Here is a 13,481-nt window from a genome sequence, read left to right on the forward strand (position 1 = left end):
ACACTGAAGCACAGCACAGCGAAACCCTCACTGGGGAATGCAGTCATGTAATTCCCACTTGGCAGAAATGTATGGCTGGCTGCAGAACAAAAGGAACCATCTGCATCCAAGTCACTGCCTCTTAATCCCTTAATTAGACTAAGTCCTTCAGAAGGAAGCACCAGTCAGTTACTGAAGGAAACCAGAGCAAACCCACACACTCGTTCACGCGTGTGCATTCACACACATACACACATCCCCTATATTTGTATGGATGTGAATAAACACTCATGTGAAAGGCTCAGTGTATAAGAATCTATTTGTTTATTGAAATTTATTTTATTTATTGAAAAGTCATGATCTAGAACATCCAAATCAGTTCTCTCAGGAAGGTGACTGGGGGGAAATGTGGTGAGCAGGTGAGAGCTGGCAACCTGTGGGCATGGTGAAGATGCTGAGCTGCCTGGGTTCACCGTGCTCTGACTTCAGGCCAGAGTGGTTGCCCCGCAGTGTGCTTGCTGACAGACAGGTCAGAGGCCCTGGCTAGTGAGAGGTCATCTGGAAGCTTTCTTCTTCTTTTTCACGAGTGCCTTGTCTGGTGTAGAGTCTACTGCTACCCCTCCTGGCTTTTGCGACTTTTTCTTTGCCTTTCTCTTCTTGGACTTTGGGGCATCATCCTGGCTGTCGGGTGGTTGTACACAATCTTCTGCAGCTCCGGCAGAGGCATCGGAACACTCATCCCCACTGGGGTCTCCAGACTGCAGCTTGGCTCGGTCTCTCTTCTTGCCTACAGGCTCTATCTCCGCTTCTGCATGCTTTTTCTTTTTATGTCGCTTGGCCTTGGGTTGGGGAGAGTTCTCCACATCTGTGCCTGCTGCCTCTTTGGGTTTTTTCTTCCCCTTTTTCCATTCAACAGAGGTCTCTGAAATGTCAGGCCCTGGAGTCGAGGCTTGTGGCTTGCTCTTTAACTGGGCCATCCTCTTGGCAAAATACTCCTGGATGGTGAAGGCACTGGTTGTGGTCGTGGTCATGGAGGTGTCCACCTCATCTGCAGTGGAGGTGCTGTAGTCATCCTGGAGGAGAAGAGGAAAGTGATTAGCATCACTCATTCATCCCATGCAGCAGCCAGGAAGAGCCACATGCAGCCGCTAATGCTGGCCCTGAGTTGCTGAGCCCAGAACAATTGGGTGACACTGACTGAGAACCATGTGGGGAGAAGACCGGACATTCCTCATCTGGCAAGTGGCCTCACTAATTTGTGAGCAAACAACACGTAAATGACGATTAAACCTAGAGTTTCCTGCAGACACCAGGGACATGAATGTTCCAGAGCTCTGTGACTCTGTAGGTCCTTCTGGGCTGATCTAGAAACTCTGACACAGTGTGTATAGGGTCCATGTGGCTGGCCATGTTCTGCTAGTGCAGCTCTCTTAATTATAAAGTAGCACATATTGAACTCTGAACTTTCCTGACACAGTAGCCCTCAGAAACTTCAGTGGAACTGAAATAATAGTTCTCTGTTTAAAATCCAGCAGAATCAACATTCTATTGAATTACAACTGGGCCTTGAGTAGCCACTGCAGTCAGAGTTCTCATCAAAAGGCATCAAATCAAGTGCATATCAAATCAACATTGGCTGTATGTTCTCTAGCCCTTGGATCAAAAACAAAACCATGAAGTCAATTTTGAAATTTAAACAATAAACTGTAGAACGAGTGAGGTGAGTGGGGAAATTTAGATATCCTCCAGAGTGGCGGGAAAATAGCTCCGTTGCTAAGTGCTTGCTGCACAAGCGTGAGAACCTTAGTTCAGTCCCTAGAGCCAGTTTAAAGAACCAGGCAATCGAGTGCACCTGGAATTCCAGATGGGGACGTCGAGACAGGCAGATCATGGAATCAGTGAGCTCTGGGTTCAATGAGGGATCCTGCTTCAGAAAACTACTGTGGAGAGCTCCTGAGGAAGGCACACACGAAAGAACGGACCTATTCTCTTAGAGGAGTGGTCCTCAACCTTCCTAACGCTGCGACCCTTTAATACACTTTAATACACTTCCTCATGGTGTGGTGATAAAACCATAAAATTATTTTCATTGCTACTTTGTAATTGTAATTTTGTTACTGTTATGAATCATGATGTAATTAGCTGTGTTTTCTGATGGTCTTGGTGACCCCCTGTGAAAGAGCTCTTTGACCCTAAAGGTCATGATGTGCTTGCATGCGCACATGCGCGCGCGCACACACACACACACACACACACACACACACACACACACACACACACACACACACACACACACACACACACCTGTCAGTCAGAAAATTTTGCTGGTATCTCATCAGGTCATATTGAAAGAAATAAAAATTAGCTGTCTTAGGACTCCAAAACCAGGTCACTTAGTCTTTTTGTTCCTCAAATGTTGAGTGAGGACTGGAATTCTGCATGACAGAATGAAACACCTTCTTAAGGCTTTTGGTATTTATTTGCCAATGCCAGGCGGATGGACAAGAAAGATCTTGCCTCCCATGTAAGTGCACACACCCACAGCCATGCATAGACACGGGCACTGGGAAGGTGGCCCACTAATGTAACAGAGGTCTCATTGATGGCTGCCTGCCGGGTGTGAGCTGCTCTTCTTTGAGTCTGTGTGAGTTTGGGACTAATGCTCAGGTCATATAGCCTATGGCTCCTCCTTGTTCCTTTACTTATTACCTTTAGAATTCCTGTTTTCAGTGGTTTAATATAGCAGGAACTGGCTGCCGGTATTAATCATCCTTAGTTATTAGGAAACACAAGACCATTTCTGAGTCACTTACTCAATCTCCTGGGTCTCTAATCCCCAGGAAGTATGGTCCTAAGCAATTCCTATGGTGGGGAGGCGCTGAAACTCAGGCACACCACTCAGCTCAGCAGGGCAGAAGAGAAGTGATGAGTGACAGAGTCTGTGAGGAGAGCTGTGGGGAGAGTCACTTTCCCTCAATATGGGAGATCTATCCTTTAGTAAGGCTTTTTATAGGCTGCCAATCTGACTCCCGAGGGATCGATGCTCAGGACTCCATTCTACATTGGCAATTGGAAACCAGTTTTACTGATTATAACCATGGTTCTCTAAAACATAAAAACATATATACCTTTATAAGAAAATGAATATTTTCAAATCTGGTCTAATTTCAAACCAAAGGTTACCTTTTCAAGAAAGCATTTAAAAACAAAAATTTGTGTCTTCTTACATTTCCATTAAATACATGATACAACCTCAAAGAAAACCCACCATACTTAAATGTGACTTTCATTACATTGTAAACTTTGAGAATGTCTTAGTTTTACAGTGGTGTTTTAAAAACTAGTAAAATAATTTGGGTTCTGTATGAATACCACAATGGGAGCAATGACTAACTAATAATTTGGTCAAACATCTGACTGAAGCTCAAGACTTCAGGAAATCTTCTTTAAAAAGACCTGTTGGAGGTCTCAGGCACTAATCCAACACTAACCCAATAGGTAGGTGAAGGTGAGTTCTAAGGTCCCTCTGCGTTCTGACAGCTGCTCTGTGCAGAGCACTGGGGTCTGGTGAAGGCCTTATCAGAACCAGGGAGTTCACAGCAAACTCATTCTGACCAACAGATCAAGCCAGGGCAGTACCAATGGCATCTTAGTGCAGCTCAGAGAAGTATTCCTCCTGAAGTACTGCCCTCAGAGGGCTGCAAGAGCCTGATGCCATTTACTCCTGAGAAAGCAAGAATGCCCAGGAAGGAATGGTGCTATGTAGATACTCAGAAATCTATTTTAAACTTGGTGGAAAATAATCCCAAGGCTTCACTTTCTATGAAGAGGCAAGAAGCTGGGGGCCTACAGTCCTACGATTACTTCTGAGGTTCCCTTTGAGGAACCACAGCTTGGAAATTTATACCCCTGAATTTGTAATCCTTTGAATCCCTGAAGGTTTGTTCTCAAAGGGCAGGTTGTGGTGGGAAAGTGGAGCTTCTGGAACTAGTGATCAGCACTTGAGTTGCAGTACAGATTCCCAAGGTCCCACTCTAACGCCCTGAGCTTTACCAAAAGTAAAGACAAATGCAGGGAGACATACAGACTTTCTCCTGGACCCAGGGAGGGAAAAGGTGGGAGTGTGTGTGTACCCCCAGCTTTCTGCAGGGCCATGTCATATATAAGTGCACATGACCAGAAAAAGATGCCCTCCTATAATATGGGGACTTTCTAAAGAAAGGGCTCAGGGAGAGGGCAGGGGATGACAACAGAATTAACACTCTCCCCACACTGAACCACCTTCCATTTCATTCACTACTAAGAAGAAACGCGGACACAGAGACCAGTGCAAACGCCTGACATTTTCTGTCTTTTTGAAGTTTCTGAGATACTGCATGAAGCAGGTTCCTGGGTAAGCTGGCTATTCACAGAAAGCCTCTGGTTTTCTCACTTTGTTTAGAGTGCTGAGTACAGTGTGTGTTTAAAAAAACAAACAAATACCCTAATGACGGGCTTTCCCAAGGATAACAAGGGTCTCATTTCTACCCAATCCATAATGTGCTGTGGATCAGAGCCGACAATTCAGGAGGACCTGCTTCCCACTTTACTGAGTTGAGAATTTAAGGACAGAAGAACTCTGTGGGATTGTTACACTGAGTCACATGAGGAAATTGTAGCCAAAGTGCCCACACCCAGCTGGACTGAAGAGGGCAGCCACCATCAGTGCAGTAGGCACCTAGCATGTGGTGGCTCATGACATGATGAGGACAGAAACGCTCTCCATTACAGGATCCCAAGGTGAGATTTGGAGCACAGGCACCTCATCTGCAGACGTGGAAGGAGTGGGATCTGTAGCCATGCTGTGGGGTGCAGAGCCCTTGCTCCCACCATGGCACCGTGACTTCTAACTGGCATTACAGACTCTCAGCACCAACACTAAAGTATATCTACTGCTGAATAATCCATGACAAAGGTCCAAGCTCAGTTCTGAGGACAGAGATTAACCAAGGTGGCAACTTAATATAGAAAAACAAAACAAAACATTCATTTTTAAAGAAAACAGGAAAACTTGTATTATCTAGTTTATAGTTCACATAAATAATAATTTTTAAGAAATGCCCTGGGGCTGGAGAGATGGCTCAGTGGTTAAGAGCACCAACTGCTCTTCCAGTGGTCCTGAGTTCAATTCCCAGCAACCACATGGTGGCTCACAACCACTTGTAATGAGATCTGGTGCCCTCTTCTGGCCTGCAGGGACACATGCAGGCAGAATATTGTATACATAATAAATAAATCTAAAAGAAAGAAAGAAAGAAAGAAAGAAAGAAAGAAAGAAAGAAAGAAAGAAAGAAAGAAAAGAAAGAAAGAAAGAAATGCCCTGAAACCAGGCTTAAGAGTTTTGTAATTTGTCAAATTAGCACGTGAATTTCATTTACAAAATTCCCGCCCCACCTTAATACTGGGTCTTGCTCAGGCTGGCCTCAAACTTGCTGTGTAGCCCAGGCTGGCCATCAATTCAATCCTCCTGCCTCAGCCTCTTGAGTGCTAAAGTCACATGTTGGGCTGAAGTCTGACTATCTTAGACGTCCAATCCCCACTTGGGCATCTGCAGGGTTGTCTACTCCATGTTAGTATGCTTGGAGGGTGCACAGAGTGTGCCACAAATACCACACGAAGACTCCATTTACAATAATCAAAGCAAGGACAGTGATGGGAAGGAAAGGTGACCCTGACATGATCTCCTAAGGCGGGAACTGCATGCCACCACTGTCTCTAGCCCAGACCTGAAGAGTATGTGCACCAGTGTGCTGTCATTCCCAGAACAGGTACCTAGTCTAGAGCCTCGGGGGCTCAGGAGCCTCTGCAGAAACTCTACTGGGCTACAGAGAACTCTGCTCTTATACCTCTCAAACATGTACATGAGATGGATTGCCAGGAAAATGCCCCAGAGAGGTTTCTTGTTCACATTCTCAGAAGAATAGTCAGCTTCTTTGGGGCAGGGAAAGCAAGCAGGTTGAGAGGGAGGGTCTTAGGGAGGTGTTTAGAGGTGATGTCCTGGACAAACGTCATCTGAGGACTCCAGACACTGCTGTGCAGGGATGGGTGTTGTCAGAGGCAAACCTTTCGACTCACCAACTTTTTTCACATATCACTGCTCATCTTAGCAATGTGCCTTGCACATTAAGACACAGAAGTCAAGTACAATAGTAATCCTCCAATGAGATTTCTCATTATAAGAAAATGCAGACACCCAGAGCTCAAGGGGAACAGACACCCAAAGGCAACAGACTTAGCAGGCGGGCTGTTAGCTTCATTGTTATTGTTCATGATGAACCAACTCTTGCTTCTACTACAGGCTGTCTGTCACCAGCGTGTACTGGATTAGTCTGTGGAAAATTAAAGAAGCTCAGCAAGATAACAGTCTGTAGACTCAGAACACTCTGCATGTTTTCCAGACTCCAACACAACAGTTCTGACCAACGCAAATGAGGTTGCAGTGGAGCACTGGAGGCAGACACAACACCCATTCATTACAGACAGATAAACCAGCTATGAAGTGACTGTGTGACTGGGCAGCATAAAGGCAATGCTGAGACCCAATGTATGGCATGTAGCCTTCACAGCTCCCAACAGAAGGACAGAATGAACTGATTCAGAGACCTGCTCCAGGCCCTAGAAATGGTCTCTGCCCTCACAGAACTTAGAGCCTCCTTTTAGATCCCTCACAGCCACATACTCACTTCGGTGATGGGACCTAGAATCACCACAGAAACAAATGTACACCAGTATCTCTGAAGGAACATCTAGATGAGGTTAACTGAGGTGGGGAGAGCCACTCCAAATGTGGGTGGTTGCTGTGGGATGGTCTGTATGTCAAATGTCTTGCTGATTGGTCAATAAATAAATCACTGATTGGCCCGTGGCCAGGCAGGAAGTATAGGCGAGACAAGGAAGAGAATAAAGCTGGGAAGTGGAAGGCTGAGTCAGAGAGACACTGCCAGCCGCCATGATGAGAAACAGCATGTAAAGACGCCGGTAAGCCATGAGCCATGTGGCAAGGTATAGATTAATGGAAATGGATTAATTTTAACTGTAAGAACAGTTAGCAAGAAGCCTGCCACGGCCATACAGTTTGTAACCAATATAAGTCTCTGTGTTTACTTGGTTGGGTTTGAGCAGCTGTGGGACTGGCGGGTGACAGAGATTTGTCCTGACTGTGGGCCAGGCAGGAAAACTCTAGCTACAAATGGCGCCCAACGTGGGGCAAGAGTTTCCACCTAAAAACTGAGAAAAAAGATTCTAAAACGGAGCTAAAAACAGTTCCTAATTGTCTCTCTCAAATGAGTGGCATCTGCGGGTTTGAGCTACTGGTGGGTTCCAGGCATGCGCGCTCGACCTGCCGCCGTATGGCGGGAATGAGGCCTCTGCAAGTGGCACATTAAGCTGTGTGGTGGATTTAGCCTTTGCTAGTACAAAGCAAAACAAAACAAAACAAAAAAGAGGTTTCTGGGCTACATGCTGCTTTGATAGAAGCATAGACCCACTATTTCTGAGAGTTGATGGCTCCCAGAGCTGGCGGAAAACGTATCACTGCCGTGTTGGGAAGCTTAAGTGGGCGGAGCCAGCAGCCATAGTGCCAGCGCCGTTTCAGGCTTAGAAGGCTACAGTTTAAAGCAATAGGCTCAAGCTAATATAAAAAAATAAGCCACGTAAAGATGGCTACCACACAGAGAATCTGGATTATGTTCTCTTTGATATTCGTAACTGAAGAAAAACATTTGATTACAAAAGCTGTTGAGTTATGCCAAAATGTATATTTTAAAGGTACCTTGACTTCAAAATTTGGATGTAAGGATATGTTGCTTTGGAAAGGAGGCTCTGCTTTTGTTCCCACAAAAAGCCAGAGGCTATGGATTTGTTCCAGATTAAGATACATCAGGTTTGACCAGCCAAGACCCCCTGAAAGGTGACACCAAGGCCCAGATGATCCAACATCCAAAATGGTTTCAAGGCAACTGGCTCAGACGATACAGCCTCACGGACTACTCCATGATCCTAAAATTTTCTGTTTCCCCAGAAGATACAGCACCCCCCTCCAACAGGAAATAGTAAGAAAAGCTACGCCCAAATTCCCAAATATACCAAGCTGACTTTGGAGATGTGTAAAGGTTAAAACCTTCCTTTTTAAGAAAAGAAAAGGGGAAGTGCTGTGGGATGGTCTGTATGTCAAATGTCTTGCTGATTGGTCAATAAATAAATCACTGATTGGCCCGTGGCCAGGCAGGAAGTATAGGCGGGACAAGGAAGAGAATAGAGCTGGGAAGTAAAAGGCTGAGGCAGAGAGACACTGCCAGCCGCCATGATGAGAAACAGCATGTAAAGATGCCGGTAAGCCATGAGCCATGTGGCAAGGTATAGATTAATGGAAATGGATTAATTTTAACTGTAAGAACAGTTAGCAAGAAGCCTGCCACGGCCATACAGTTTGTAACCAATATAAGTCTCTGTGTTTACTTGGTCGGGTTTGAGCAGCTGTGGGACTGGCGGGTGTCAGAGATTTGTCCTGACTGTGGGCCAGGCAGGAAAACTCTAGCTACAGGTGGTACTAATCTTTGGGTTGGGGGGTTCCAGATTTAATAAAGGGGAAAAAACGAGCCAAGCCCAAACATCCATCACTCTACTTCCTGATCCTGGGGGCAGTGTGACCAGCTGCTGCCTGTTGTACCACGCACCTTCCCTGCTGCATGGACCGCATCCCCTGTAAAACAAACCTGCCCTGAAACTGCCCCTTTCTTCTGGAATTTTGTTCAAGCAACAAGACAAAAGTAACTACAACAACTTCTCTGAAGATCCTGTGCAAGCCTTCAGCAAGCCTGACCCTGTAGAACTATCCTCTTGTTTGCTACCTATATCAGCAACTAGTTGCTTTTACTTTTTGTTTTGCTTTGCAAACATCATCTTAAGGAAATTCTAAGTCTTCTGAGGGCAGGGACCATTTTTATCCTACTTATATTCTGCATACTTTCTAATGAGACAGACTTGGAGAGTGTTCAACAAAAGTGTCAGATAAAACAGACTGCAGAGGTGACGGCCACCACCCACACACCTGTTGGGCAGGTTGGTGTCAGCAAGGGGCGCAGGAGGGCACGAAGCAAAAGACATAGTAGGAAGGCCCTCATCAGACACTGGTACCTTGCCATCAAAATCCCCAGCCTCTAACACTCTAAGAAATAAATCTTTGTTCTTTGTAAACTGCCTAGTCTAGGTATTCTGCTAAAATGGCAGAATATAAACTAAGTGGAGAATTCTAGCAATTGTCTGCCATTCTGAGTCAGTGCAACGAAACACTGTCCATCTGAGTAGAACCTGAGTCATCCTTTGTCCAGTGAATCTACACTGCTGTGCCAGCTGCACTTTAGTCATTAGCAGCTGCCTGTGTGATCAGACTTCGTGGTGCTGCAGTACTGTATTCAAGCATCCCCGTTTTCCTTTCCTCCGCCTCCTTTTCCTCTTCACTTTCTTCTTTTTTGGATAAGATCTCACGTAGTCTAGGTTGGTGTCACTCCCAGTGCAACAGAGGATGACCTTGAACTTCTGCCACTCCTGCCTCCACCTTCTGAGTGCTGCGATTACAGGTGTGTACTACATACAATGTCTGGTTTATGTGGTGGTGGTGGTGGGGTGGAACCCAGGGCACTGTGCATGCTAGACAAGCACTCTAGCACCTGAGCAACATCCCCAGCCCCCGTTTCCCTAAGAATTCTCTGAACTTTAAAGTCTAAGGCATAAGAGCAGTAATGCTGGCAACTTGAATATGCCCAAATTGTACAGTACATCCTTTAGGTGAAAGGCACAAGTTCCTAGGGAAGAAGGTGAAGCATATGCTGGGGATGCTAAGGTCTATAGTCAAAAGGAATCTTCTACCAAAACTGTGATTATGAAGAAAAAAATTCTTGGTAGTTTTCTGCAGCACTTCAGGCAATAGGAATGACTCCTTATATCCAAGGTTGCAGGCACATCCAAGGCCTCAGCACACATGCACCTTGAGCAATGGGGGACTGCTGCATACAGTAGGGCTTCAGCTGTAGGGCTCAGTCTTTTGCTAAAGAAAAAGGCTAACCTTGCAGAACTGGGCCTGTAAATGGAGAGAGCAGAGGACAGTATTTCAGGAAAATGAAGAGATCTGCCATGCGAGAGAACGCTTGGTGATCCTGGGAGCACGCAGAGGTTTCTTCTGAGTTAGGCATTGGGTTTCTCTTGGTATTCATACACAGACAAATGACCTTCCATGAGGCAGCAGGAATGGAAGCACATGGCAACTCACTTTCCGCAGGCCAAGTTCCTCACGTGATGCCAATGTTAACAAAGCTGTGCATGCCTTTCTTTCCTTCTTTGTCCACTTGCCTGGCAGCTGCCTAAGCTACCTCTCATTAGGAAAAGCCAACAAAAACATGTTTTAGAAGGACCATTCTCCATGGCAACAACTTTTCAAGTGATGACATCAGAATCACTGACAAGTCATGCCACCTCTGGGGAAAAGAGAGGAAGGAATAGAGCAGCTTCCGGCTTCCCTGGAAGGTCCTCAGGCTTGGAAGCTACAGTGACTCACGTGACACCCTCTCATCATACACTGGCCACCACAAGATAAACGAGGCTCCTCCAGAGCAGAAATGATCAATGTGACATAGGCACCAATGTCTTTGAGTGAAGTCTAAAAATAATCCAAATTGACTGTCTTTCTAATTCTGGGTCAACTGGCTCTCCCCCTGCTCTCCAGAAGCAGGACACACAGCTTCCACTAACAGCCGTGTAGGGCTCCCATCTCTGAAGCAGAGGCTTCCAGGGAGCATGACTCTCCCATTTCTCCTCTACAGGAGATTGAAAAAAATCACTCAGGAATCTTGACACCTCCAATTTGGGTACCTTTTTCTAAAAAGCAAAGTAGTTTAAAAAGACTTTAGATTGTTTTTAAAATATTTTAAAATTAGGATATAAAGTATTAGGACTCATTAAGATGTCAGATTCTTTAGAGAGCAGGATCTTGAAAGAAAAGATCTTTGTAGAGTATAACATTTTTATTTATTGGACATAATTAGTCAGGGTTATATTCAAGAGAAGTAAGTTAAGATAATAAAATTGGCCGGGCGGTGGTGGCGCACGCCTTTAATCCCAGCACTCGGGAGGCAGAGGCAGGCGGATCTCTGTGAGTTCGAGGCCAGCCTGGTCTCCAAAGCGAGTTCCAGGAAAGGCGCAGAGCTACACAGAGAAACCCTGTCTCAAAAAACAAAAACAAAAACAAAAACAAAAAGATAATAAAATTGAAGATATAAGCTCCTTCTCATTTCTTGTATATTATTTAAGGCTACAACCTTCATAGACTCTTTTAAATTCTATACAAGTCCGTCTAGAGAATCATTTAAAAATACATTCTTAGGAGTAAATGTGGCAGGAAAAAATTCTAAAAATGAATTGATATTCTAACTGCAGTGCCTCAGAGTTGGTCTCAGGTAGGTTCACACCAAGCCGTGACTAGCTCCCTTCCCTTCCTGAAAGTCCCGGGGCTCCTAGGGCTCCACGGAACACAACTGGAACACAACAGGAAAACAGCAGCCAAGCTTGATAGCCTGACTATTTCACAGCCATCGGCAACAAGTATTTACCAGGCTTTCAAGAATAAGTCTGGATCGTTACTATTAGATAATACATACAACCTTGAAGCTTATACAATCTGAATTTTTGAACTTTATGCAGTTGTCCATCAAAACTGCAAACAATCACTTCTTCCAACAGCAGTGGCACATATCAACTCTTGACTCCCCAACACCTAAGTCTCAAGCTGCAAACCCATCTTTGAGGCACCCACTGAGACTGGTAAGGGAGGAGGGACTCAAGGCTGGCCTGCAGGGAGGACAGTGACGGCCGAGTTCTCCCTGTTCCCGTCAGATGGGAGTGCAAGGAGCATGTCCTCTCTGCTAGCCTTTTCCACACTCTAAGTCAAAGGACGGTTCCTCATCACCCTATTTTTATGATGCCATGGGCTGAAACCTAGGAGAGAATGTCACTGCCACTTTCCCGGGAGGTAAACAGAAGGCACAGGAGCTGGTATTATCACTCTTCTGCTCCCTCAAGCAGGCCATCTGGGTGTCAATTTCTTATTATCATGAGAGCCCTTAAAAACAGCGGCTTGACTTGTCAACAAACCCAAACTCAATCTAATCCTTTCAGGCCCAACCTGTGTCCTGGCAAAGCTCTAACCAAACAAAGCAGCCCTTGACCTACAGCCCGGGTGCCTGGCAGAACCTCCTCAACTCTCGCTGCTCCTGCTCGCCTCTCTAGAGGGTCTTGGGAAAAAGCTACATGTGCCCACCAGGAAGGTAGCTCACTCTTTCAGTGGTACTGAACAACTGTGCAGACAGCTGCAGCCCACTTTCTCCTCCTTGGCTCCTCCAGAGTGAGGCCAGCCCAATCCTGTTTGAAGTCCTGGCTGCCAGGAGATGGCCGTTTATGTCCCGTCTGAGGACAGGAAAAGGACCGAGCCGTGTGCGAGGGAGAGATAAGAGCTGAGATTTCTGTCCTCAGCTCCTTATCAGCCCTTCCTGCGACTTTCCAGAGCAGACAGCAACATGACAGGCACCGAGCTGAGTTAGCGCAGGAGGCCTGGGCTCCCAGAGCTTGGGATGAGGATCAAGGTAGGGAGGGGTGTGCAATGAGCTAAGAGAAAGTTTTTCCTTTATCTTAAAATAGTTTGGCTCAAACGAAATTGTCCTTTTCTCTGTTTAGACACATAGATATTGCATCTGCTTGTTAAAGTACAGCAACAGACATGAGTTTTCATAACTTCCTGTCTGGGTAGAATGAAGCTCTGCTTTCCCTGCTTACAACTCTGCCACAGCCCTGTGCTACCAGCTCCTGGGCACGTAGCACAGGGCCAGTCCACTGGGGGTCCTCAGGCCAGTGCCTGTAAAGTGCTGGCTGTAGAGCCAATGCCTTCCATATGCATGTCAGTCTCCCTACCCCAGTCTTGCTTTCTTAGGCCAGCACCCACTTACACAGGGCTGACAATTCCAGGCCCGTGTTGAAAAGGAACAAGTGAGGCCATGGGGCACTGAACACAGAAGGCTGCTGATGATGATCTGTAACATGTCGTGCCTGTGACACCAAAGAGCACACTCTTGAAATCTAGACCTTTCTGAGGCGAGACCAAGGGGCAACCACAGCTGATGGGGAAGAATCTGAGCAGGAAATAAGCATAAGCTGGGTGATTCTCTTGATTATGCATTGTTGCTAAATCTTAGCTTTTCCTGTTCTGTCCACAGGGGCAGGTTCTCACTCAAGAATAATACACCATACAGAAAAACAGCAGTGAAGAGCTGGTGTTGCACACTGCCAGCTGCGGGGAAAGCTGTGGGCAGAGGTGAATGCTTCCCCAGTCACCCCAGCACTAAAATGGGAATACCTGCTCCCTAGCTTAGCTGGAAAACCGCTCTTCCCCTGGAATGGAAGGCAGCATGAGTCAGCAT

At 46.0% G+C, this 13,481-nt stretch overlaps 1 protein-coding gene across 1 annotated transcript in view; it reads right to left on the bottom strand.

Annotated features, from left to right (window-relative positions):
- Nucleotides 1-284: 284 nt before the first annotated feature.
- Nucleotides 285-13,481, bottom strand: part of Pinx1 (PIN2 (TERF1) interacting telomerase inhibitor 1) — a 62,615-nt gene continuing 49,418 nt past the window's right edge. The window contains exon 7 of the mRNA XM_052732970.1: nt 285-1,052. Within this exon, the coding sequence (XP_052588930.1) occupies nt 534-1,052 (519 nt within the window). The 3' untranslated portion in view covers nt 285-533. The remainder of the gene's footprint in view (nt 1,053-13,481) is intronic.

Source organism: Peromyscus californicus, unplaced genomic scaffold (assembly GCF_007827085.1).
Source record: "Peromyscus californicus insignis strain IS unplaced genomic scaffold, ASM782708v3 Scaffold_12__1_contigs__length_115047231, whole genome shotgun sequence".
NCBI lineage: Eukaryota > Metazoa > Chordata > Mammalia > Rodentia > Cricetidae > Peromyscus > Peromyscus californicus.